Genomic DNA, 27,456 nt, shown 5'->3' on the forward strand with positions numbered 1-27,456 from the left:
CTTACTTTGTGGGCAATATATTAATTGACTTGAATTATGAATTGAAGTAACAAATATAGATAATTTTAAATAAATGATGTGTGATAGGGAAATTTCATGGTGATCTTCATGATCAGCATCCCAAAATCCATAATATACACCCAAAAGTATTCAGGAAGCAAAATCTTTGTCATCCAATGATACTAACATGAGGAGGGGATGGCTGGGATGATACTTTGTTGGAATGCACTGTGCAAAATTAATGGGTTTTCTAGCTTTGTTACAGAATGGCATGCCAAATTGAAGTCGTACTGACTGGAGTTTGAATTCTCAATGAATTCTCTACATAATATGTCATAATTTATAGAAAACCTCCAAGCAGTGTATCATTTGTTGCTGTGAGAGATAAGTTTTAAAACAGCAAAAATTAATTAATTCCCAAATGGCTAATAAAATTTTTCAATAAAGTTGAGCAAAGGTGCCTTCCATTTTATATTAAATATTGCTCTGGTCTTGTTCATTGGTATATTAGGAAGTGCACCAAATTACATGTCAAGAATCAAAATTCCCTGTGGTGTCTTGAAAATAAATCTTGTTCCTTCATAATTTGTACCTCTTCTTACTTTCATCTATTATAAACAAGGACATAAAGTTATAAAGTCGCTTCCCTCTGTTGTTTTCTTTTCAGTTTATGACTTTTGATTTTAAGTTGTTGCTCATTTTCTGCTTTAGGCAACTAGAAGCTTATTCTCATTCCCTTACTAAGCTGAACATCAACTATCTCTTCAGAGCTAGTTGCCTAGATATCGCTAGATATCAATAGATAGCGCTACTAAAAAGCAAAATAACATTGCAGATCCTGAAAACTGTGATATGAAGAAGAAATGCTGTGCTTGCTCAACAGTCAGGCAGCTGCTGGAAGGAAAGATGTGGGTCCTGATGAAGGGTCTCAGCCCGAAATGTCAACCGTTCATTCCTCTCCATAGATGTTGTCTAACCTGCTGAGTTCCTCCAGAATTTTGAGTGTGTTTGCTCTTTGCTCATATTTTTATGGCATACTGTTACAATGGAATTATTTGTATCCCAAGCTGCCTCTGAAATTTCCCTTCTTTCTCACCCATTGGGGTTCAAAGTATCTTTTTGCTTGAATTCTGATGCAAGATAATGGAAGGTTGCAGGGACATCTTAATGATCTGAACACTCCTAAATTCTCAGGGAGAGGATTATTTCCAGTTGGTAGATCAGTCATATATTACATGTTTGCATCAGCCACACAAAGGAGAGGGTCAAAGGCACTTTCTTGTGCAGAAGCTTTTTATAATATGGAACTCATTACCAAGGGGACACATTAACGCCATCAACCACAGCATAGTTTAATGTGAAGTAGATAAACATTTGATGGAATATATTGAAGAGTAAAGGGAGAGGGCAGAGAAATATAATTAGATAAAAGAGGTCCAGTGGGAGAAACCAGTCTAAACATTGTAGGCTTAGAAGGCATTCTTTAATGGTGTTGCTTTAACTATATCATCCAATTGCCATTGTAGCAACATTCTGGGACAATTGTGGTTCATCCTACTACTGCCTTAAGTAGAGGGTGTTGCTTAAATTACTTAACTTCTGTTTTATACATATAGTTGGGACATAGGGCTATATTGTGTTAGTATACAGGTACTGGGGCTGTTGCTACTACTGCCTCTGAGCTCCAGCAACCTCAGATACTTTCTCCTCACATATGTGTGTGTTTCCTTGGGACGCTCCGATTTCCTAAGGAGGTACTGTTTGATGGGTTTATTGAGCTAGTTAGCTATTATTTACTATAATTCAATGTCACCAAGTCAAAGGAGGTGGTTATCGACGTCAGGAAAACCTGCATCACTCACACCCCTCTTCACATTAATGTCACAGCACTGGAAACGACAAGCAGTTCCAAACTCCTGGGACTGCACATCTCACACAACTACTCATGGTCTGAAAATGCATCCTCCTCAATCAAGGTAGCTCAGTAATGCCTCCACTTTTTAAGGAGAGCTGGTCTATGAACACCTCTGCTCACTACCTTATACAGACGTGTGGTGGAGAGCATTCTAACACGTTGCCTCAGTATGGAAGCTGCACTGCAGCCAGCAGGCGAGCTCTACAAAAGGTAGTCAAAATTGTCCAACGCCTCACCATAACCAGCCTATCCACCATCAAGGACATATGTCCAGAGAGCTGCTGGAGATAGGCTAGTAATATTATCAGGGATCCACCCACTCTGCTTATGGCCTCTTTGTCCCATTCTCATCAGGGAAGAGGCTACGCAGCATCCACACCAGGACCACCAGACCCAAAAACAGTTACTTACCCCGAGTCGTCAGCCTGATCATCATCTCCACTAATTAAACCACCCCACCTCCAAAGCTACATGCATATCTACCAGCATGTACACTTTATGTACAGTACATACAATCAGTTTATGTGGTGGTATACGTTAGTCTGGCAAGACCATGGATCTACACCTGGAATGGTTTCCAGGGCACAGGACTGGGCAGGGTTGTCTGGAAGACCAGCAGTTGCCCATGCAGCAAGTCTCCCCTCTCCATGGCATCGATGTTGTCCAAGGGAAGGGCAAGGGCCGATACAGCTTGGTACCAGTGATGTCACAGGAGTTGCCAGAACGAGGTTGAAGGCAACGTCAGACTGCCTTAGGGACTCCAGCTCCGGATTTGTCCTCAGGGTTTACTCCCAAAGCCTTTCCCATGAGTGGGTATGGCCGCAAGGCAGCGGAGTATGTATATAATGGTTATTTATACATAGTGGTTTTTAGGATTACTTTTATATTTCTATTTATTGTGTTTTTTTAAGCTGCATCAGATCCAGAGTAACAATCGATCACATGTGTGCTGAAGAATAGCAGTGGACTAACTTGAATATATTGAACCTTGTAAAAGTGAGCCGTGGGAATATCTGAGTAGTACATGCAACAGAGCATAAATTACTGGGATTTAAGTGGAGGAAAGGGATTGATGGGATCGCTTTGAGAGCCAGCATAGGCAATAGCCTCGTGACTCAAATGGAAATATAAAATAATATGGAACTGGTAAGGTTAAATTGTCCAAATGTTCAGCAAACGGTGGTCCCACTCGTGATTCTGTACAGACTGATTTACACTAATGTGCGAGTGAAACCACAACATTGTAACTCAGCACTTCACCAAAAGCAGAGCAGTAAAAGCATAGATAGGGCAGGAAGTAAGAAGCCTTTCCACAAAAGTGAGGTTTCTGAAACGGAATAATGTATTTTAAGGTAAGGAGTAAGAAGTTTTGAGAAGAACTGAGGAAGTTTTCTTTCCATCCAAGGGGTGGTTGGAATGTGAAGTGTGCTGCCTAAATTGGTGATAGAAGCAAGTACTAAAGCAACATTTAAGAAGTTCCTCGACAAGCGCTCTAATCGACAAGGCATGGAAGGCAACAGACCAGGATTACATAAGTGGTTACTCCATAGTTGTCATGATCATAGGTGGCCAACAGGCCAGCTTCTGCGCTGAATAATTCTAAGACTTGATGATAATTGGAACACAGGAAGCAGCTTGCCCTTCTGTATCAAACATAAGCATCTCACTTATACTCAAGCCCACTGTGAAATGAAGTGTGATCAGAGGAAGATCTTACTGGTTTGGATCTAGAGGAAATGCAATACGCTCACCCAATCCCAAATCTTAAGTTGTGGCTCCGACATCCAGCAGGGAATGTACTCATGCTAGGATCAGCTTATGTCAAGTCACCAGAGGGCAGCACTCAAAAGACTCATTAAAAATCTCCAGACTCCTACAAGAAGTCCACTTCATCCTGCCTACCAGGTAAATATGTATTTTGCATAAATGAGGCACTTTACTGGTGTAGTAAATTAATCTGAGTTGATTAAGAAGATAGATCACAGTAATGTCAGATAATAGCTATCAAAGCAATGATAGCAAATTGAATGGTGGGTTATTGGGCTATTTCCTAATTATCGGCAGGCAGAAGCAGCTTGTTATCCGACGCCCTGTATACAGTTCAATTGCATGCCGTGAATACTCAAAGAGTTCTAGTAATTGCTGGGTTGCATCCTGATTATCAGCTGCTGAGTGGAGCTTTATAATTACAGTGGATAAAAGAAGTCCAATAAAACATTTTGAAGGCCATGCTACCCACACTTTCCACTATAACCATGCCATTGTTTAATTAAAAAGATGCTATTCGAGATTGACTATTGTTAAAGATGTGTCTCGCATCAACAAAAAGAACAGTAATGCTAGGTTTGTGTTAAAGCTGTTTTAAATCCTTTTTGTCCAGCTCGGAAAAAAAGGCTTAAAGATGGCAAAAATATTATCCCTGAGGAACTCACTGTAAGAGTATGAAGTAACTGTGAAATCCATCATCCAGAAAATACAGTTGGTAACATCCAGTGCAAAGATACTCAGCAATTTTATTTCACTTTATTCCTTGTCACGGTGGGTTTTTGTCAATGTGAAACAGGCTTCAAGAATCATTTCTGCAACCTCAGTCCCCCTGGAGTATTCTGTGAGCCCAAAGGGGAGGGCAGAGTCTGAACCCATTTGGGAATATTTTTCCTCATCAGATGATCAACCCCACCGGCAGATTTTCTGGCTGCAGCAGCGTACCATAGGGTCTGAGGATATAGCCTGGAGAGGATTGAGGATGATGCTCTGTGTGGTCATTCAAACATGCTCAGATCCTCAGCATCACCTCAAACTGCCCAGAAGGCTCCAGGGGTTAGGGCTACCTTTTTGCTAGAACACACCTTTACACAGGTGTGGAATTCAATTGATTTGAATTGACTTTATTACTTTCATCCTTCAAATATATGAGGAGTAAGAATCTTTATGTTACGTCTCCAATCAAATGTAATTTATAATAAATATTGTGTACAACAAGATAGTCAACATAACATAGAAGCACAGTAGCGTCAGCATGAATTAATCAGCCTGATGGCCTGGTGGAAGAAGCTGTCCTGGCTTTTATGCTCTGGTACTGTTTCCTGGATGGTAGCAGCTGGAACAGTTTGTGGTTGGGGTGACTCAGGTCTTCAATGATCCTTCAGGCCCTTTTTACACACCTGTCTTTGTCAATGTCCTGAATAGTGGGGAGTTCACAACTACAGATGCTGCTTGTCTGCACCACTCTCTCCAGAGTCCTGTGATTGAGGGAAGTACAGTTCCCATACCAGGCAGTGATGCAGCCAGTCAGGATCCTCTCAATTGTGCCCCTTTAGAAAGTTCTTAGAATTGGGGTGGGGGAACGCATACCAAATTTCTTCAGCCGTCTGAGGTGAAAGAGGTACTGTTGTGCACTTGTATGTACAGACCATGTAAGATCTTTGGTGATATGTATGCCAAGGAACTTAAAGCTGTTCACCCACTCAACCCCAGATCCATTGATGTCTATGGGGGTTAACCTGTCTCCATTCCTCCTGTAGTCCACAACCAGCACCTTTGTTTTTGCAATGTTGAGGGTGAGGTTGCTTTTTTGACATCACTATGTCAGGGTGATGACTTCCTGTCTGTTGGCTGCCTCATTTTTATTTGAGATTAGGCCAATTAGTCAGCAAATTTAATTAGCAGATTGGAGCTGTAGGTAGAGATACAGTCATGGGTATACAGAGAGTAAAGGAGGGGGCTTAGTACACAGCCCTGAGGGGCTCCTGCATTGAGGGTCAGAGGGGCAGAGGTGAGGGAGCCCACTTTTATGATGACTAACATTTTGGAGGAAATCATTATATACTAAGTAAGATCCACAAGGTAACCATCAAAAACAAGGCAGAAGATGGCTGAAGGTCGAGGAATGACATACCCCAGACATGAGGAAATGCCAGGACCTTACAAGATACTTCACCTTCACAGTAATATGTTGGTAAAGTTATTAAACATCACTGATTGAGAGATCCAACTTCAATTCCCATCACGACAAATGGGAGATTTAAAATTGAATAATTAAATAAATCTGCAATTTGACAAAACACCATCCCCTGTAACAGTAACCATGAAACTACTGGATTGTCCAAAAAGAAATTAATATCTTCAGTGAAGGAAAGCTGGAATTCTTACCCAGTCTAACATAAATGTGACTCCTGACCTACCAATATCATTGATTCTTAGTTACTTCCTGTGCTCAGAGCAGTTAGGATAGACAGTGGGTGCTGTTATAGCCAGTGACATTGACATCACATGAATAAAGTTGAAAATAATTATTTTTTTTAGCCGAAGTGTATGCAGAAAGAATTGGCTGCTTTAAATGTGTGCAGGAGAAGATATTGTGACGATCATTGACTCAGAGGTGGGTTTCCATGATTTAACTGTGTTTTCTGGAATCCATCCAGATCTCCTTCACTTCATGACCTCCAGTGAGATTGTTAGATACTTTGTCATCCCTCATTTGTGAGGGTGCAGCTAGAACGCATTTACCTCCATGTCTGTAGATCGAGAAATATTAGCCTGTCTATTCCCAAGCATTTCTACGAAAAGAAGAGCTTGCTTTGAACTCTTACCTTCTTTGCCCCTCCTAAAAAACTGTTTTAGATCTAATTTGTTTCAGATCTGATGCAAACTCATCAGCCTGAGGTGTCAATGTCCTTCTGGCTGACCATCTGCAATCCAAATCCCGGCTGTGATTATCTGAACTTGCACCCATTGATCGACCCTTCAATCAAGTGCTTGATGACTGACTCACCTGTTCCACCCCCCCCCCCAGTTTCTGCTATTTCTGTGATGCTCAGACACACCAGCACTCCTCCAATTCTTGTAATCCTTAATCTCTCTGCCGCTGAGAATTGTGCCTTCATCTTCAAACGTCCTCAGTTCTGGAATTCCATCCCTATGTCTCAAAGCATCTCAAATTCCTTTTCTTTAAAGCTCTCTTCCAACCTTTCTTTTTGGCTAATTTTTTGCTCAGCTGCAGTAATATCTTAGTATCATAAATGAAGTCTTGCAGTTCCTTCAGATTCTTCAGTTAATCAAGTCCACACTGTCCATCAAGCACCCACTTATAGTAATCCTAACCAAATCCAGTTTTATTCTCCCCACATTCCCATCAACTCTCAGCAGATTCTACCACTCACCTGCGCTTTACAAGCGATTTACAGTGGCTGATCAACCTACCTACCTGCCTGCTTTCAGAATGTTTGAGGAAACTGAAATACAAAGGGGAAGGTGGTGACTAGTACTGACTTGACTCATATTATTCTGGCGGGATCTGTCTTTGTGATTTTCATAACTGACATAGATGACGAAGTGGAAGGGTGGTTTAACAAATCTGCCGATGACATAAAGGTGTTGGCGATGATGTAGAAGGTTCTATAGGTTATGAAGTAATATTGAAAGCATGCATATCTAAGCTGAGATGTTGCAGATGGAGTTCAATCGAGAAAGTTGTGAAGGGATAAACTTTGGAAGGTTGACTTTGAAGGTAGGGTACAAGGTTAATGCCAGGATTCTCAACAGTGTGGAGGAACGGAGGGATCTTTGAGGTCCATGCTTATATATCAATCAAAGTTGTCACGCAGATTGATAGGGTGGTTAAGAAAGTATATGATGTGTTGGCCTTCATGAGTCAGGGAATTGAGTTCAAGAGCTGCGAGGTAATGTTGCAGCTCTATAAAACTCTGGTTAGATCTCACATGGAGTATTATTTCACTCCAGCTGTTTCTTTATAAGAAGGAAATGGAAGCTTTAGAGGGGGTGCAGAGGAGATTTACTAGGCTGTCATCTGGATTAGAGAGCATGGCTTATGTGGATAGTTTCAGCAGAAAAGGGCTTTTCTCTTTGGAGTGAAGAAGGATGAGAGGTGACTTGATAGAGGTGTGTAAGGTGAATAGATACATAGATAGAGTGGACAGCCACTATCCTTTTTCCAAGGGTGGCAATAGCTAATACAAAAGGATGTAATTTTAAGGTTATTGGAGGAACATATGGGGGGATGTCAGAGGCAGGATTTTTACACAGAGAGTCATGGATGTGTGGACTGTACTGCCAGAGGTAGTGGCAGATTCATTAGGGACATTTAAAGGACTCTTAAGTAGGCACGTGGATGAAAGAAAAATGGAGAGATATGTGGGAAAGAAGGTTTGGATTGATCTTGGAGTAGGTTAAAAGGCTGGCACATCATAGGCCAAAGGGTCTGTACTATGCCATTGTATTGTTCTGTGAAACTCACATAGACCCAGGGAGAACATGCAAACTCCACACAGACAGCACCGGAGATCAGGAGTGAACCCAGAGCCGTAACACAGTAACTCAATTAGCCTTGCCACTGTGTCGCATTCTAAGGAGTTCCTCATTTGATAATGCTCTCACGGGACGTGAATTTGAAACAGAATGTTGTTATGTTACATAGTGATTGATACTGCGTTTCTCCTTTTCAAAGGAATCACTGTTACAAGACAGTTCCGTGTGGTGCTCAACTGATCTGTTTCTGTCAGTTTAACAAGGCTGCCTTTCTCTTCAAGATTAATAAAACAAAAATCAGAGAAATTCTGATGGTTCAAAATGCTTTTTTTAATGCAGCTTTTCCTAATTCTGATAGGCTGAATGCAGCCTGCACACCCCAAATTCTCTTGTGCTTCCACTGAGACACCCATCGGATGTTTGCCGTATTGCAGGTTTTAAAGTCATGTTGGATCGCATACAGATGCCTGGTGATATTATCAACTGGCATTTTTGTGTCATTGTTTTCCTCGTATCAGGTTCTTTGTATTTTTCTAATAGCCACGGATTACTGATGCGATGATACTAAGCATTATTCTGTACCTCTGGAATTTCACCAATGTACTTTTATCAGTCTGATGACTGTGACATCTAGCGATGATTTTTCAAACAATTCTTTCTTCACTCCTGAATATGATCAAAGGTAATTTTAACTTCATGAACATTTCTCTACAAATGTTTCTTCTATGAATATTGGGGCTGCTTTGGTTTCAAAACCCTTTCGAGATAAGTTTACATTTATTCTCTGCAGAGCTGAAGATGTGCTGTAAATATACTCCCTTAAAATGAATACAAGTCAAAAATAATTTTCTTCAGCAAAGCTGTAGCTTTGACTTTTCATACAGATCTGGACAGAGCTGCTGACGAATCAATTGATTTTCAAATATGTTAGCTATACACAAATGAACAACCTATTGTTCTATTTATAAACATAAACATAATGTTTTAATAGATCTTTGCTCTTCAATTTACAATAGCAATAGGATTTACTCATTTGATATTTGAAATTAGACCAAAAATTGCAATGTTTAAATTATGGGAAAATTAATCTATCCAGCCAATTTCTCCTTCATGGTGCATGTAGAGTTGAAATTGGAAGATATTCTCAACAGCATGGCAATTTAGTACCCTTAACCTATTTTTTAAAAAAATGACTTTGAAATGTTGAAAAAATATTGTGTTGGTAGATATTGCTCTTGGTACAAAAAAATTGTCAGCCTTAGTCTAGAAGAATCCTGGTCAGTCAGAAAAGAGGCAGATACCAGAGATTATTCAGTTCAGGGATTTAATTATACAATCCTAGTTGATGTTATGCTCAGTCTGAGGGAACTCTGCTCTGTTTGGGGGTGAGGCATTTTTATTCTGTTGAGATATTAAACCAAGTCATCATCTTCTCTCCCACATGAAGGGGTGGCACTGTAGTGTAGTGGTTAGCGTAACACTTAACAGTACCAGTGACACAGCTTCAATTCCTGCCACTGCCTGTACATTCTCCCTGTGGCCATGTGGTTTCCTCCAGGTGCTCTGGTTTCCTCCCACAGTCCAAAGGTGGTTGGATAATTGGTCATTGTAAATTGTTCCGTGATTAAGCTAAGATTAAATTGGGGAATCTGGGATTAAATCCCGGAAGGGATTGTTCTGCACTGTATCTCAATAAATAAAATGCATAAATACGGCCACTCCAAGGCAGTGCACTGAACAACAGTGATTGTAGGTGTAAGAGGGACAATAGGGTTCCACCCCAACAGTAAATAAGACAGAACTGTTTATAAAATACAGAGCACAAAATCCTTCATAATGTATCTCACCAGTCCAGGAAAAGATTGGGTCAATCTAGGCAGTACTGGAGAATGAACTGAAGCAGTCTGAAAGTTGTCACTGGGAGAGCATCATGACAATTGTCTTTAGTTCAGTTAACACACAGGATTTGTGTGTGTTGCTTGGATTTCCAGCATCTGCAGATTCTCTCTTGCTTCTGTTTTTGGTTCAGTTAAATTTAGATACCATGGAAAAGGATAATGCTATTGAATCAAAGTTTTCCAATAGAAATATGACAAAATCAAAAGAATAAGATGCAACTTATAAAAGAAGTAGACTGGAAATATACGTAAAGACAAGAGGCCTTCGACAAAGAGATGGTGAAGGTTCAGAGCCAACATGCCCTTCTCAAAAATAGAGGATTTACAAATCCAGACAATATCCTCCCTCCACCTACAGTCAAAAACAGGCAAAGCTGCTGCAAGCTCATTGGCGCAGGAGAAATAGAGGAGAATAAAAAGGGAACTCGGAATCTATGGAAAAGAGTACAGTCAACGTTTCGCGCCGAGACCCTTCACCAGGAAGCCCTCTAGCATATTGTGGGTTGCTGGTGACAGCATAATCCTCAACAGGTTCTGATTATATTTAGAATTTTGTGAATGATGTATATTTTGGGGTAAAAAGCAACATTCTACAGTGCTGGAAAATGCCACAAATATACATTTCTAACATAATACTATCAACCAGTGTTAAACCTAGAAATCTCTCTACATGTACCTCTGACCATTTCCCATTTTAATTTCACATTTATTGGACACCCATCACAAGCTCAGGTGGTCCAAATCACTTTATAATGAAGTCCATTTGAAGTACGTGGGGAAACAGGAACCACAAACAGCCCCAGCAGCTTGTGGTGACCAGCCATGTCTCTGCTTGGCTCTATCTGCACTCCCTGTTAGTGCCACCTGATGTCTCGTCAGGACTCACAGACTACTCCGTCTTACAGAATGGTCAGGAAGGCAGGTCTCGACGACATTAAGAGCCGTGTGACAGGCAAAGGTGTCTTCAGCTATAGTTGTGGGGTGGATCTAGGAGGACATTCTGAAGCTTTCAAATATACGGGCCCACGTGGTAGTGTAATAGTGTGACACCATTACAGGACCAGGAATGCTGGTTTGATTCCGGCACACTCAATTTAGGAGTTTGTATGATCTCCCCATGGCTTTCCTCCGAGTGCTCTGGTTTCCTCTCACTACAAAGATGTGTGGGATAGTAGGTCAATTGGTCACATGGGTGTAATCAGGTTGGGCCAAGAGGTCCTGTTACTGTGCTGTACCTCTACATAAATAAAAACTAACTCACAAACCAGGAACAAGCATAAGCCACTGGGTTTCTTAAGCCTGATCTGACATTCAGCATAATCATCGCTATGTAACTGCATCCTTAATGTTGCATTCCTACCTACCCATGGTAGCCCTTCACCTCTTGCTGACCAACTGTCTACCTCCCTCCCTTTAAAGATGTTCAGAGACTCTGCTTCCAGTACCCTTTGATTTCTGACTTCAGTAGCAATGGCCTATACTTTAACAACCAACCTTTGTTCTGGATTTTCCCATAAGGTAAAAAATTCAAAGTTCAAAATTTCAAAGTAAATTTATTATCAAAGTACCTTTATGTTACCATATGCTAGCTTGAGATTCATTTTCTTGCAGGGATTGACAGCAAAAAAAGAAATACAGTTCTTTCCATACCCAAACTCAAGACTTTATATGTCACCTCTTGCTCTTCTGAAGCACAAAGGAGTTCATCCAGTCTTCAAATGACCTGTACAATTAATCCCATTATGCTGCTCCTTCCCCACGCATCTGATGAGAACCATGAAAGGTTTTCACTCTCCAAGTATTAATTCTATTCCCTTTTGAAAAGTCCTATTACATTTAATTCTGCCACCTTTTCGAGCAATGCATTTTAGATTAAAATGACTCAGTCTATGAAATAATTCCTCCTCATCTTGTTCATGGGATTTGTTTGATTTATCTGGAAAGGTTTCGACACCTCAACATCATTTGCTGCATGTTAAAAATGGTTTGAGTTAGAGCCAAGTACAAAAATTACACTAGAGTTGGCTTGGTGCAGCGCTCCAAGACTTGCTTATGACGCTGCGGCAGAAAATAGCCTGAGCATGCCTCTCCATCTCAGTCGTCAGTTATCAGCAATGGTTTCTGGTAAATGACTATAGTGGTCCATGCACTGATAAAGTGATGCTCGATATTATAAACTGAGCTTTTCCTACTGTATGAGGGGTGATTGATAAGTTCGTGGCCTGAGGTAGAAGGAGTCAATTTTAGAAAACCTAGCACATATATTTTTCAATGTAGTCCCCTCCTACATTTACACATTTAGTCCAGCCATCATGGAGCATACGGATCTTGGACCTCCAGAAAGTATACACAGCAGGGGTGATTAATAAGTTTGTGGCCTAAGGTAGAAGGAGGTGAATTATACAGCTGTCATTACATGCACATGCAGTTCAACTCTTTGAATGATTATGCAGGAAGTTTGAAGTTAATAACTCATTAGTTAATAACTCATCAGGGGTGTTTGATAAGTTCATGACCTAAGGTAGAAGGAGATGAGTTATTAACTTCAAACTTTCCGCGTAATCTAAAATTGATTCCTTCCACCTTAGGCCACAAACTTATCAATCAACCCTCGTATGTGGAGTTGCCATATTTGAATGCATTTCTCTTAGACTATCATCAAACACAAACAAGGCACCTTTAGAATAGAAGACTTAGACACCTGAGAGAAATGCAAAACTGCTGCCTCTGGTTCAAATATGAAATGTAAACAGTATTTGCTGGAAACACTCAGCAGATCAGGCAGAAACCATGGAAAGAAAAAGAGTTACTGATTCAGGTTGCAAGATCTTCAACCTGAAACATTAACTTTGTTTCTCCTTCTATTGATGCAGCCTGATCTGCTGAGTGATTCCAGAAATTCCTGATTTTCTTTTCAGAATTCCAGCATTTCTTCTTTTTAGATTTTCAAATCAAATATCTTGCTTCGATAGAGGTTAAGGAATGTCTGGAAGGATGTCTTCCAAAAACTCCTAATACACAATCGGAAATATTGTTTGGAGGCAAATTTCTATTTGAGATTCTTCAGACAATTGCCAAATTTTCTTCTTGGCAGCTTTGAACATGGCTCAGCTTTAGATCTTTCTTGTCAGGCAACTTCACTCTCTAAGTAAATTTTCCTCACTCTGTAGTCAGATATCTTGACAAGACTTCAATCCCGGCCTTGCATTAAAAAATAATTGAATGGGGCTGAACTGTGTTGGCGAATTAAATATTTCTCAATTATCAACATGCATTTAAGGGTAAACACCCTCATGGAAGATGGATCCTTTATTGCAGTTTCTCTAGATACAAACAACTTGCGAGACCAAAACAGAGAGAGAAAGACAGAGAAATTTCGGGTGGCACAGTAGTGCAGTGGTCAGCACAACACTTTACAGTACAGGCAACCCAGGGTCAATTCCTGCCACTGCCTGGAAGAAGCTTTTATGTTCTCCCTGAGACCATGTGGGTTTCCTCCGGGTACTCCAGTTTCCTTCTACAGCCCAATGAAGTACCGGTTGGTAGGTTATTGGTCATTGTAAGCTTTTCCATGATCGATCGGGGATTAAATCAATGATTGTTGGGCGGCGTGTCTTAAAGGCCAGAAGATGGCATATTGCATGCCGTATCTCAATAAAAATAAAATTGTCTTTTGTACATTTAAAGATGTAAAAGATGTCATTCAAGACTTCCAGTCAGTTTTATGATTGTTCTCAGGTTGTGAATAAGGCTGCATTAATTATTCATCCTAACTTTTCTGTACTGCAATTACTTTTACAGCCTCTTTGAAAGGCTTTAAGAGTCAGTCAGGTGCTGTAGAGTAGGACTCACATAGATTTTCTTGGGCTTGATTATCCAACCCATTAACTACTAGATTTATCAAGCTGACTTTCACAGTTTGCCTTGAGGTCCTGCACCTTCTAACAATTGAGAATCAGGAGTTCCTACACAACCTGGAATGGTGTAATTGAACCCAAGCACCCCAGTCAAAAGGCATGGCGGTCTTACAGATAAACAAAAGCACTGACAACTCAGAACAATGGAATCACTGACCAGATATTCAGTTATTCTCCCAATCTCCCTCTGTCCATTCAAGGAAACATACGACATTGGTATGAGAAGCATGATCATGTCTAAAAATGTGGATAATGAAAGGAATGCATTTGTAAATGTTGTAGAATTGGAATAAGGAAAAAGGAAGAACTGTAAAAGATTTCCCCCCAGTAGTTACACTTCTGGGTCTTACATGTTACTTTTTATTGTTTTTGATATCCAGATACAAGTAGCAAACATTTGTTTTTCTACCTGGAGGTACCAAAGTACAATGAGAATGAAAGTCAGTGAAAGAATTTCAAATCCCATTCATTTTCAGTGAAGCTGATATATCTTTGCTTGGGTTCCCATCTATGAATGTGACTAGTCAAAGGTTAGTGTTATTACCAACTTACTTCCGCAGTTCATGTAGATCAGACATACACCTTGTTAATATCTGTGGATAAACATGCTGAGAACCCAGGGGCATTCTCTTTCATCAAGCTTTATTACTTTATAGAAAGGACAGTTAGATTACACTTAGCATTCCATTAAGGAAAATAAGGAATTAATCTGAAGAGCAGTGTGTTCTTTGATGTGCTTTGCTTTAATATTTTCCCATTTTTTGAAGGCAGGACTAAAGGAGCTTTCGATTAGATATGGCCCCTGTTCAGTATGTGGACTTGTTCTGGTTTGATTTCCATTTCTTCTCTTTTGTCATGTAACCCTTTGAGAAATAGAGTGCAGTTATTTTGAAAATTTTTTTTTGCCTGAAATTATTGCACAAAGATGCACTGATACTCACTTTCATCGAATGGTAGATGTTAGAGTGTTACAGTTGCTTTTAGAAAGGGCAGGTGTCTGATGTTTTGACCAGAACGACAAATGTCCTTTCCACAGAGTGAACATTTCTTTTGTGTTACTAAATGGCAGGTCTTGTACTGGGGAAAGCCTTTACTTGCATGAAGCCTGTTTGTATGGGGAGTAGTATGGCAGATAATTTTGAAGGATTACAGGAAAGAGACTTGGGGTAGACTTTAAAGGTCAGGCCAGGGAGGCAGTTACATTATTAAGTGGAGGAATAAGAGTCAGGAGTTGACAGCAAAGATGGTGGGGAAGATGGTTAGAGGAGAGCAAGGTCTTTGTTACCAAAGATTCTGGGATGGGATGGGGGGACTTTGATAATTGTAGGGACCCATTGGGCAGATTGAAATGTAGTCAGGTCATCTGTGAGGAGAGGTCGTTGGACAAGATTCATGAGCTTAGGAGAGTTAGCATTACTATCGGATTGATGTGGTCACGGAGCAAGGAGGTTGGAGTGGGTGGTTGATGATGGGAAAGCACAAAGAGCCATGTATAACCTATCGTTACCTATCTGCTGTGGACGTCCAAAGCCTGACTCCTTAGGTTAAATTGATGTAGGCGGCAAAAGCACTGTAAAGCTCTGCCACTGTGAGATAAATATTGGGCATCAGAGTGCATGTCCGTGCCGCTCACACATTAGCTTGTTGGATGCTCCTAGAATAAATACTGCAAGCTATCAACTCACAGGAAACACACAAATTACATTATGTTTTATTTGTCTTTGCATATAATTTATGCAGTGCCCAGATGGCACTCTTTATTATAACTTCAAGACACATCCACTAGGGCATCATACAGTGCGGAAAATGGCTCTCGGCCCACCATGTTCACGTTGGCATCAATTGTCCAACTACACGTATCTCATCTTTCAGCCTTAGGTCTGTAGCCCACTATGCCTTGGCAACTCTAATGTTGTGAGAGTATTCACTTCCAATCCCTCATAATTTTGAGTCCATCAATCAGATTTCCCTCCTTGATCTCTTCCATTTCAACCCTATCTAATTTCCCCTCATACCAAATTACTTCATCACATACAACATCCTGGTGAAAATAAGTATATCAGAAGTTGCCAAAATGGTGGAGGGCTTCCATCCTCCTGGTGAATCACCTTCACAGGTTCTCCAATGCAAACACAACCTTCCTGTAGTATGGCAACCAGAACTACCTGTGGCCTAAGGACTATATTAAAGGACTTACTACAACATCCCTACTCCTATATCCTGCTCCTCAGATATTGAAGGATAGCATCTCATTTACCCTCTTCACTTCCTTACCTACCTGTGCAACCACCTGTTACCCCGTACCCCTTTGGGTCCTACAGTTGTCCAAGTACTACTTGTAATACTTTGGGCCTTGGGCATAGCAGTTAGCATTCTGCTCTTACAGCACCATTGACCTGGGTTCAATTCTGCCACCATCTGTAAGGAATTTGGACGTTCTCACCGTGACTGCGTGCGTTTCTTCTAGGTGTGCTAGTTACCTCTTACATTCTGAAGTTGTAATGACTAGGGTTAGTAAGTTGTGGGCATTTTGGCATCAGAAGCATGGCGAAACTTGCAGGTACATCTACCAAATGTGTTGGTCACTGATGCAAATGTTTCGATGTACTGTATGTACATGTGACAAATAAAGCAAATCTTTCATTTTTGTTCAATGTGCATATCAAGCCTTTGTGGTTTCTCCAAAAGTGCATCACCTCACATTAATTATAATTAAATTCCATGTTCCATTGCCCTCCCCATCTTACCAACTATGACCTTGGGTCATCCTTGCCATCAATGACATCACCTTCTTTCGTGTCATTGTTGGAGGTATGATTTGTACCTCTGGCATTAAGATCTTCTTTGTTAATATATATAAAGGGCAATAGGTATCTCGGCAATGAGCCTACAGTGGTGAGTGGGTGCGTTAAGTACATTTCAAAGGCCGCTTCAGTTGCTGGAAACGTCAGGCTCCGCGTTGACCGCTGTGCAAACTTTTGCAATGATTGTGTTAAATGAAAGTGCTGTAAGTTGGCTGGTCAGCTGTGAAAAGTGAAGTGATGATACAAATGCCTTGGATCCCACACCACCAGGAACAGTTATCCTGAGCCAGTGCGGATAACGTTACTGATCTCAACATTGGACTGATTGCTCAAGCTGTGGACTCAGTTTCAAGAACTCCACAACTCATGTTTTCAGTATTGTTTATTTATTGTATTTGCACAGATTGCCTTCTTTTGCTCATATGTTGCTTGCCAATCTTTGTGAGTAGTTTTTCATTGATTATACCATATTTCTTCATTCAACTGTAAATGCCTGCAAGAAAATGAATCTTTGGGTTGTACATAGTGACATATATGTACTTTGAGAATAAATTTACATTGAACTTTGAACTTTTGTATTTTTCCCCATGATGTGACTTGATTTGCTCCTTTTAAAGTGTGTAGAAGGTTTATTTGTGGGCTGCTAATGGTCCTGCCAATACAGAATCTGAGATTTGGTGGAAACATAAGTGACCTAAATACATTGGAGCAGATCCGAGAATTAAAATGGACAGCTGGGTACAGCAGGAGGTAAATGAGCAAAAGGTTGAGGCTGATGGCAAAGGGTACCGTAACTCAGATTTCCAAATAGTGGCAGAATAGAAATGGTCCAAATGTAGAATAAACAGCCAAAATTCTGATCAGCATAAAGACAGTGAATGGTCAGGCACAGAAACAGGAACTGATCCCAAGGGGTATGACGTTCTGAATATAAAGGTATTATCTGTATAATAGGCAGTATTAAAAAGATAATGAGTTACTTAGTCATTTGGGAGCACATTATTTTTCTTTATATAAAACTTTAATGCTTTCAGATTGAAGAAATTCAATGTAATCAAGTGTGTAATAAATATACTGCATTAATTATTGTGCTGATACTTTTTATCAGCAGATTCGTATAAAATTTTAAAATCTGTAGAAGTACAATGCTTGAAAACTGTTTCCTTTTTTATTATCTTTTCATCATCCCCATTCCTAACTTCTGAGTCACAGCTTTTTTAATAGAATCAAGATAATCTTTATTTGTAGTAAAAATATTTACAAGAATAAACTGTGCAATGAATTTTCATTCTGAACATCCTAGTCAATGCTTTCCATTCTGTTTTATTACATTGCTACACATCAGTAGCACTGTTGCCACTCATGTGGCTGTCTGATGTGGTATTCTCCTACAATAATTGAGGAGTTTCCTCACCCAACGCAGCCCCTCTCTCTCCCATCAGCAAAGAACCCTTCGCTGTGGTTCTGAGTCACACGTATCACTAAGAGAGTGCAGGTATGTAAAAGACAAAGAGAAACAGGAGTAGGCAATTCACCTCTCATGACTGCTCTGCCAGCCTATCAGATCATGCGTGATCTTTTACTAAATACCACTAATTTCCTCACACTTGCTGACACAACTAATTCTAAAAAATCTGTCGAACTCTGTCATGAATGTACTCAAACCTCCACTTGGGTTGAGAATTTTAAAGCTTCACCATCCTCTGGCTGAATATGTCTATTTTATCTTTGTCCAGATTGGCCAAATGATATATTTTGAGATCTTAATCCTTGGTTCTAAACACTACAGGCAAAAGGAACATTATCTCTGCATTTATCCTGTTAGAGCTTTGCATGTCTCTAATTTTTATTCTTCTAAACTGAAAATGTACAGACCCATTCTTCTTAAATTTTGTTCATACACTGAACCCACCATCTCTGTCATCAATCTGTTGAACCTTACACTTGCAAGTATATCTTTCCTTAGTAGGGAGGTCAGATGAGTTCACTATATTATAGGTGCATTTTCACAGGATATAATTGGAGAAAGAAGTCTCCATTTTGTATTTAAAATTGCTTTGCAATAAAGGCCAATGTGGCATCTGCTTTCTTAATTACTTACAGATTCTGCTTGTTAAATTTCAACATTTCTTTCTCTCTGAGCACTAACATAATTCAAAGTCTTCATTTAAAATGCCTTTATATTCTTCTTACTCTTCAAAGTGGTTGATCTCAATCATATTTCCATACAATATTCCATCTGCTATGTCTTTGCCATTCACTTAGCATCTCTACATCATCCTGAAGCCTCTCTGTACCCTCCTGACAACACATTCTGCAGCCTTAGTTTGTTCCATTAGAAAAAATTAGATGTATTACATTTGACCTCCTCATTCATGTCATTGAAATCATCATTTGCTGTGCTAGGCCACTGGTCACGGCCTTGTCACCTGCAAATGGCTAGTTATTCCAAGCGTGTCCGTCCATTATCAATCTTCAATTCACACCAGTATCTTGCCTTGAGCACCATGCATTCCAGTTCTGCCAATTAAAACCTTAAATTATTTCCGACAGGTATGTCCATCCACCAAAGGTCCAGGCTGACTTTGCCCAAACTTGATATTATTTCATGTGCCCCATTACCAAGTCCTCAGTGAGACATTGCAGTGTTTTTCCTGCCACTGATCTCTGTTTTCTATCTAATCCATTCCTTAAATAGTGGGGTTACATTTGCTCCCTTTCAATTCTTCAGAGCAGTTCTAGAATCTATGGTCTTTCAGAAGTTGGTGATCAGTCTAGTCCTCTAACTCCATAGCCACTCCTTTTAAAATCTGAGATGTTGCCTTTCAGTCCACTTATTTCTCCATATCAATTTTTTTACTGATTCTAATTTCCTGAGTTCCTATTGCCCTTTACTATGATTTTTTTCTATGCCTTCTTCCAAGAAAACAAAGGCAAACTACTTTCCTTATCATTTCCAAAAAATTGAATTCATTTCATTTCTATATCATTTCTACTGTCTCAGCCAGTAAGTATCCCACATTAAAATTTGCTAATCAATTTTCTTCTCTCCCTGAGGTGAGCAACAGGTTATATACATCCTCTGACAGGGTAGATGCAGTAGATCTAAGTTAGATGCAGTGCTGATTGCACCTCCCTCCCACAGAAATTCACCTGCTTTGACTGAGTTGTCAGGGTCCATTAAAGGGAACAACTAATCCCAGTTATGAACAATTGAATATTTAGCTAAAAAAACAGTTGAACTACAATGGAATATTTGATTTATTTTGTAAATACAGCATGGATTCTCCAAGAGATTTGGAATTCCATGTTGAAATGTGTCAACTTTTAAATGAATTTTTCCAGAGAAAATAAACTATTGCATGTATAATTTTCTTTGTGATTTTGTCTCTGGGCCATAAAGCTGAATCTTTCAATTCTCATATTTTCTTAAGATATAGAAAGAAGGCATTTGGCCAATGAATATATGCTGGCTCTTAGAGGAATATTATTGCCCTGCTTATTTCCCTGTAACCTATTCACTCTTGCATGCTCAATCCGACTCACTTTATAGACTTCACAAAACTGAAGAAGTTCTGTCCATTCCAAATGCCAGCAGCAGAACTGAGGGAGCCCATACTGTTGGAGAAGCAGTGCAAAGGATCATTGCACTGTCAGAGGGCCAGTGAAAGAGGGTGGTGTAGTTGGAGCTAGGGTGCTCAGCAGCTTGCATTAGTGGAGGGGTAGAACTGATGGAGGGGTGTCCCATTAAAGATGCCGCTTTTTGTGGACCATTTATAAGTTATATCTAAGGAACATGAAAGAAAAATAGCAAAAAGGGAGCTGCTGGATGAACTCAGTGGGTCAGCAAGCGTCTGAGGAGGGAAATGGATGGTCAATATTTTGTGTTGAGACTCTTCATCTCCTAGTCTAGATTCACAGAGTAATGCAGCATGGAGGTAGGCACTTCAGCCCAACTTGTCCATGCTGTCTAAGGTGCCCACCTAAACTAGTCCTATTTGCTCACATTTGGTCCCTACACCTCTAAACCTTTTGTATCCATATACTTATCCAAATGTATTTTAGATGTCATTATTGTGCCCACCTCAACTACTTTCTCTGAAAACATTGAACGTACATGCAGACATACACGTCACTCCCTGTGTAAAGTTGCCCCTCAAGTCCCTTTTAAATTTTTCTCCTCTGACCTTAAAGCTATGCCCTCTTGTTTTTGGTTCCTTTTTCTCAAGAGCAAAGTTGACATGTATAGTCCATAGGTTTTGACCTGAAGCATTGACTATGCCTTTCCCTTGACCCACAGAGTTCCTCCAGGATCTTTTTTTTTCTGTCCCTGACTCCAGTATCTGTAGTCTCTTGTGTCATTAAAGAAGCACAGGGTGTTCTCAAGTCCTGACTCATCATTCTTCACTCAGCAAACCCACAAAAAGACAATTCAGCCTGACAGGTCTTCAACGGGCTTTGTCTGGATACGTCACATGAAACAGATGAGCTCACAACTGATAATGGATAGTCCTGGTAGGAAGCCAGAACTCATGATGTTAGTTCCTCAAAATATCATGAAAATCGGGAGAAGAAAACTAACAAACTAAATGTGAGCAACTGGTGAACTTGGTAAATTGGTTTATTATTGCCACATTTAATACAGTAAAAAAATTGTCTTCATACAGATCATTTAATTGCAACAGTGGATTGAGTTGGTACTAAAGCAGTAATAGAATGCAGAATGAAGTGTGACAGTTACAGAGAAGGTGCAGTGAAAGTGGAGGATAAGGTGGAATTGGAATCAGCACATTATTCTCACGTATACTGAGGTACAGTGAAAAGGTTCACACACATCAATTCACCACACAGTGCTTTGAGATAGTGCAAGGTGAAACTATAACAAAATGCAGAAAGTGCAATACAGGTAGACAAGAAGGTGCAAGGTTATAACAAAGTACATTGTGAGGTCAAGTGTCCATCTATTGTATTAGGGGTTCATTAATTGAATTGGCGTTACTTCTTACATCCTTCACCTGCATGAGGAGTAAAAACTTTAGTTTCGTCTCCATCTGAATGTGCAATGTGCAAATTGTAGTACTTTATATTAAATAGTATGTATTATAAGATTTACAACAGAACAGTCAATATAGCCTAGAAATACAATTGTGTCAATGTGAATTAATCAGTCTGATGACCTGCTGAAAGAAGCTGCTCCTGTTGATCCTGGCTTTAATGCTACAGTACCTTTTCCCAGATGGTAGCAGCTGGAACTGTTTGTGGTTGGGGTGACTTGGGTTCCCAGTGATCCTTCAGGCCCTTTTTATGCACCTATCACCATAAATGTTCTGAATAGTGGGAAGTTCGCATCTACAGATGTACTGGGCTGTCCTGCGATTGAGGGATGTACATTTCCCATACCAGGCAGTGATACAGCCAATTGGGACGCTCTCAATTGTCCCTCTGTAGAGAGTCCTTAGGATCTGGGGACTCAGGCCAAACTTCTTCAACCACCTGAGGTAAAAGAGGCATGCTCTTTTTGACTACAGAGCTGTTATGTACAGACCAAGTGAGGTCCTTGGCGATGTTTATACCAAGGAACTTAAAGCTGTTCACCCTCTCAACCCCAGATCCACTGATGTCAATAGGGGTTAGCCTGTCTCCATCCTCCTGTAGTCCACAACCAGCCCCTTCATTTTTGCAACGTTGAGCGAGAGTTTGTTTTCTTGACACCACTGTGTCAGGGTGATGACTTCTTCACTGTAGGCTGCCTCATTGTTATTTGAGTTTGGGCCAATCAAGGTAGTATTGTCAGTAAATTTAATTAGCAGATTGGAGCTGTGGGTGACGACACAGTCATGGGTATATAGAATAAAGGAGGGGGTTTAGGACACAGCCCTGAGGGTCACCTGTGTTGAGGGGCAGAGGTGAGGGAATCTGACAGGAAGTGCAGGATCCAGCTGCGTAACGCAGGGTAAAGGCCAAGGTCTCTGATCTTCTTATCGAGCCTGGAGGGAATTATGATGTTGAATGCTGAACTATAGTCCAAGAACAGCTTTCTCACATAAGCATCTCTCTGCTCCAGGTGTGTAAGGACAGCGTGTAGAGCTGTGACTATTGCGTCATCTGTCGATCAGTTGTGTCGGCAGGCAAACTGCAGAGGGCCCAATGCAGGTGGCAGCATGCTGGAGCTGTGGTCCTTGACCAGCCTCTCAAAACATTTGCTTTTTATTGAGGTGACGGTGACAGGTTGCCAGTCATTCAGATATATTACATTGGTCTTTTTAGGTACAGGGACAATGGGGGATGTTTTGAAGCAGGGGGGCACTCTAAACTGGGAGAGGAAGAGACCAAAAATGTCTGCAAACACACCTGCCAGTTGTGCCGTGCACATCCTGAGTACCCGCCCAAAGTAGTCTTAAGACAGTTTGGTTGTGATGTGGTTATGTGGTAGGGAAAAATGGCATAGGCAGTAAATGATTTCATGCTAACATCAACCAGAACAGAAGGAATTAGAAAATAACTTCTTTAAAAGTAAACAATTACACAATAAATATTAGTTATCAGCAGGACAATATAAAACGTGAAGTGATTCTCAAGATCTTTAATTATTTTAGAAATACTTTAAATATTACGCAATCTTTGGTGGTTTCTAACTCTTGGGCAAACCTATAACCATCTGCTTTATTTATAACATTCTGCTTCCTGTGTTTTTTTTTCAGGCAGTGGAAACAAACTTGGCCTCAAAGGACAGCCACTGGGTCTTTGTAAATGAGGTAGGTTCAATGCCACAGTTTTCAGTTCTAGAACATCAGGGCTTTATAGTCTGTAAGCTCACACACAGCTGATGGTGCATGTTATGGCATATGACTTCTGCCTCTTCAACAGAAGGGGCAGGAATTGAAATCAGTGTTTTTTTCCCTTTGAGGACTTCCGGTACATTTATTGAAACTGTCTGGTGGTTAGGAACATTGCCTTACAAACTCATGGATGGCATGTTCACTGCACTAGGAAGACAGATACTTTTGCCAAACCTTTAAGCTGTTTGGAGCATGGGATAGACTGAAAAGTGAATGTCCACAGGAACCGGCTGCCAATTTAGAGATACTAAGGGCACTTGCCTTAGACAATTCATGGGCTGAGGCAAATAGAAACCAGAATCAAAAAAAAAATGGAAACACTCAACATGTTAGGGGACAACTGTGGAAAAACTGTTTTAAGTTCAAAGACCTTTGGTTGAAACATTATCTTCACCCTATTTCTGTTTAAATCTTCTCAGATACTGCCCGACCTGCTAAATGCTGGCAATATTTTCAGATGTTGTTTCAGATTTCGAGCATTTTCATTCCTATACACCCAGGCTTTCAAATTCCCCTGCGTCTTCACTCAGACAGTTTGACCATATCTGAACCCACGTCCCCTGTGCAATCTAATGCCTGATACAGTTAGTTATTTTGTTATTTATTATCAAGTTAACATCTTTCAGAGAGAATTTGACAAACCGCAATGCTGCAACTCAGTCTAATGCTCTCCCTAATTTTGGAGTTGCAGCTGAGAAGCCAAGGCCCAATACTGAGGAATCCAGTATTACTGGGAGTGTGGTCATGCATTTGGATGAATGGCTCTTTCTGCCATTTTAATGGCTTTGTTATCCATTGTAAACAAATGGACTAAAACGTTCATTAAAAGAAAAAGCTTGGGATTTTTTTGCAGAGCTCTTTAAATATTCATCACTAAAAATTCATAGTGCTGTTTAAACTGTAGAGACGATGCAGTAACCGTGTTCTGTACATGGTTCTTGTTCATTATTTCAAACTGTGATTTGGTATTTATCACATATGCTGGTGACACCTAGCGACATCCGACTGGTGGTGTGCCAACTGTTGCATGGGTGAAATTACAGGACTAATTACCAGACTAATTGAAGGGATGAGGGACTGAGAAATGCTAAGATAAGTACAAAACAAATAATAAATGGACCAAATGGAATAATTCAACAGATGCATTATTTTTTTCTTTTCAGAGGCAAAAATAATGATCCACAATGCAATTTTATTATTCCTTTTAAGTGGTTTGATTTCAACGAGCATCAAATATGCAAGTGTTAAGTTGCATTAATGAACATTGTCTGATTGCAATATCTATTCACAGAAGCAGATTATTCATCTCTCCCTCTATTATAAACAGTTCTGCAGAAAATCTGAGTTCCAATCAGATTATAATTATAATTTGAGGAATCATATATTAGAAGAGCTTTATTTTCAAACATCGATCTTTGCATTGTATAGTTCCTTTTCTTTTTGTATTAGATATATTAAATTCACTGGTTTGATGATAGGAAAAATGATTTGCTTATCTGGATATCAGAACAACAAAGCACTAAAGACTGTCTGAGTCCAACACCATATCTAACCATAGTGCTGTGGTGCAGCATGTAAAATTGCTGCTTAGCTCCAGTGATCCGGGTTTGAACTGAACCTAGGGTGCTGTCATTGTCGTGTCTACATATTATTCATGTGAGCGTGTGCATTTCCCTAGTGTCTCAGTTTCCTCTCACATCCCAAGGTGCGCTGGTAGATTAATTGGGCACTGTAAGTTTCCCTGTTAGAAGTAGTTTGCAGTACAATTGGATATTGGTAAATTGATAAATTGATTTATTTTTGTTACGAGTACAGGGGTACAGTGACAAGCTTTGATTTGTATGCCACCCACACATATTACTTTATTTCAGCAGTAGTTTGAGAGGATACAAGGGAAAGCAATAAAAGAATGCAAAATAAAGCGTTACAGTTACAGGAAAGTGCAGTGGAGGCAGACAATAATGTGCAAGGGCATAACGAGGTAGATGATGAGGTCAAGAGTAGTACTAGAGGACTATTCAACAGTCTTACACAGTCCTTGAGCCTAGTGATATGTGTTTTCAGGCTTTTGTAATTTCTGCTCAATAGTGGGGGGGGGGTGGTGGGTGAGGCAGATAGAGAAGAGAGAACAGCAGTGGTAGGTAAGGTTTTTGATTATGTTGGTTGCTTTTCCAAGACACCAAAAAGAGACCATGGGAGGCTGGTTTTCACCATGTGTTGAGTAGCGTCCACAACTCTTTGCAGTTTCGTGCGATCACAAGCAGAGCAGTTGCAAACTGAGTTGTGGGGTATCCAGAAGGAGTGCTTTCTGTAGTGCACCCTAAAAGTTGATGAGGGTCACTTCAGCCTCCTAAGGAAGTGAAGGCACTAGTGAGTTCTCTTGGCCATGATGTCTACATGGTTGGACCAGGACATGCAATTGATGATGGTCACTCCTAATAACTTGCAACTTTCAGCCCTCTCAGGCTCTGTTGATGCAAATAGGAGCAATGTGTACTGCTCCCTTCCTGAAGTTACTGACCAGCTCTTGTGTTTTGCTGACATTGAGGAAATGGCTGTTGCCATGACAATATGCATTAGGTTCTCTGCCTCTTTCCTGTGCTCAAACACATCATTATTTGAGACTCATCCCACTACAGTGATGTCACCCGCAAACTTGTGGATGTGCTTAGAGCAGAATCTGGCCATTCAGATGTGAGTATAGAGAGTAGGGGGCTGAGGACAAAACCTTGTGGAGAAACTGGGTTGAGAGAATAATTGTGTCGAAGGTGTTGCTGCCTATCCCTACAGATTGTAGTCTATGGGTCAAGTCAAGATCCAGGTGTAAAGGAATGTGGATGTTACAGGGAAGTAAGTCAGGGAGCCATAGACACTGCCATGGTTAGGGTGCTTTCCCAGGCGGGCAGCTGAAAGAAGACAACAACCACACACATTCCAGCCAGCTAGTGTTTCCTCGAAATTGTATTTAACTCTCTTCCTTCTGCTTCAGTCTTGTCAAGCCTTGATTGAAGCACAGCGATGACAACGCTCCCTTCTTACCCTAGTCTACATTGCAGGATAGATGATTAGCGACTTCGATCACCCCTGTTGAAGGAGCTTTATGAATTTAGTTCATGGTTACTGTTTCATGCCACGGTATTGGCATGAGTTTTTAGTTAGTTAGGGAGTTTTTAGTTAGCAGTCCTAGCGTTGACCTAGCATTTATTTTCTTTGTTCTGTACAGTCCTTATCAAAACTCAGTGAACTGTGCAGTCCTTGTCTGTGTCTCTTCCTCTGCACTTGGGCCATCACTGAACTTGGATCAGCAAGACTTGATCTCTGTGCTCAGCCCACACTGGAAAGCAGTGATGATCTCTCGTTCCATCCCGTCTCAACCGCAAGAGGGTCGAACCTTACCACATAAAATTTTACTGGCCCTTGGTGCAGTCCAGGAGTCGGTAAGCAGCCTCCTGACCACGTACTGAAAGGTCAAATACACTCTTGAACTCGACTACAAATTGCTGGAAACTCTGGGTTTCAGGAGAACTTTGTTCTTGTAGGGTGTTGAATAGGTTGAGTGGGGTCCGACTAAGACATTCACCATGTAAGCCAGCCTATCTGCATCACCAGTGAACTGTCCTGGCTGGGCTTGGAAAGTCAGCTCCCACTGGGTAATAAAGCTTTAACTGCCACTGGGGTCATCGGAGTATCTCCCAATCTACCTCAGGTCTCACAGATGGTAGAATGCTTGGTTCAGGTTCGGAAGCAGCCAACGTAACCGAGGCATTAGTGGCTGAGGCTGATGAGACTGTAATAAAGGAGGATGGGGGAGGTGCT

General features: G+C 40.6%; 1 protein-coding gene across 6 annotated transcripts in view; it reads left to right on the top strand.

Annotated features, from left to right (window-relative positions):
- Positions 1-27,456, top strand: part of LOC132378989 (glutamate receptor ionotropic, delta-1-like) — an 891,690-nt gene that overhangs the window by 702,950 nt on the left and 161,284 nt on the right. For all 6 annotated transcript variants that reach the window (XM_059946407.1, XM_059946410.1, XM_059946411.1 and 3 more), the window contains one exon: positions 23,503-23,556. In XM_059946407.1, the coding sequence (XP_059802390.1) occupies positions 23,503-23,556 (54 nt within the window). The remainder of the gene's footprint in view (positions 1-23,502; positions 23,557-27,456) is intronic.

The sequence above is a fragment of the Hypanus sabinus genome, chromosome 21, assembly GCF_030144855.1.
Source record: "Hypanus sabinus isolate sHypSab1 chromosome 21, sHypSab1.hap1, whole genome shotgun sequence".
Lineage (NCBI taxonomy): Eukaryota > Metazoa > Chordata > Chondrichthyes > Myliobatiformes > Dasyatidae > Hypanus > Hypanus sabinus.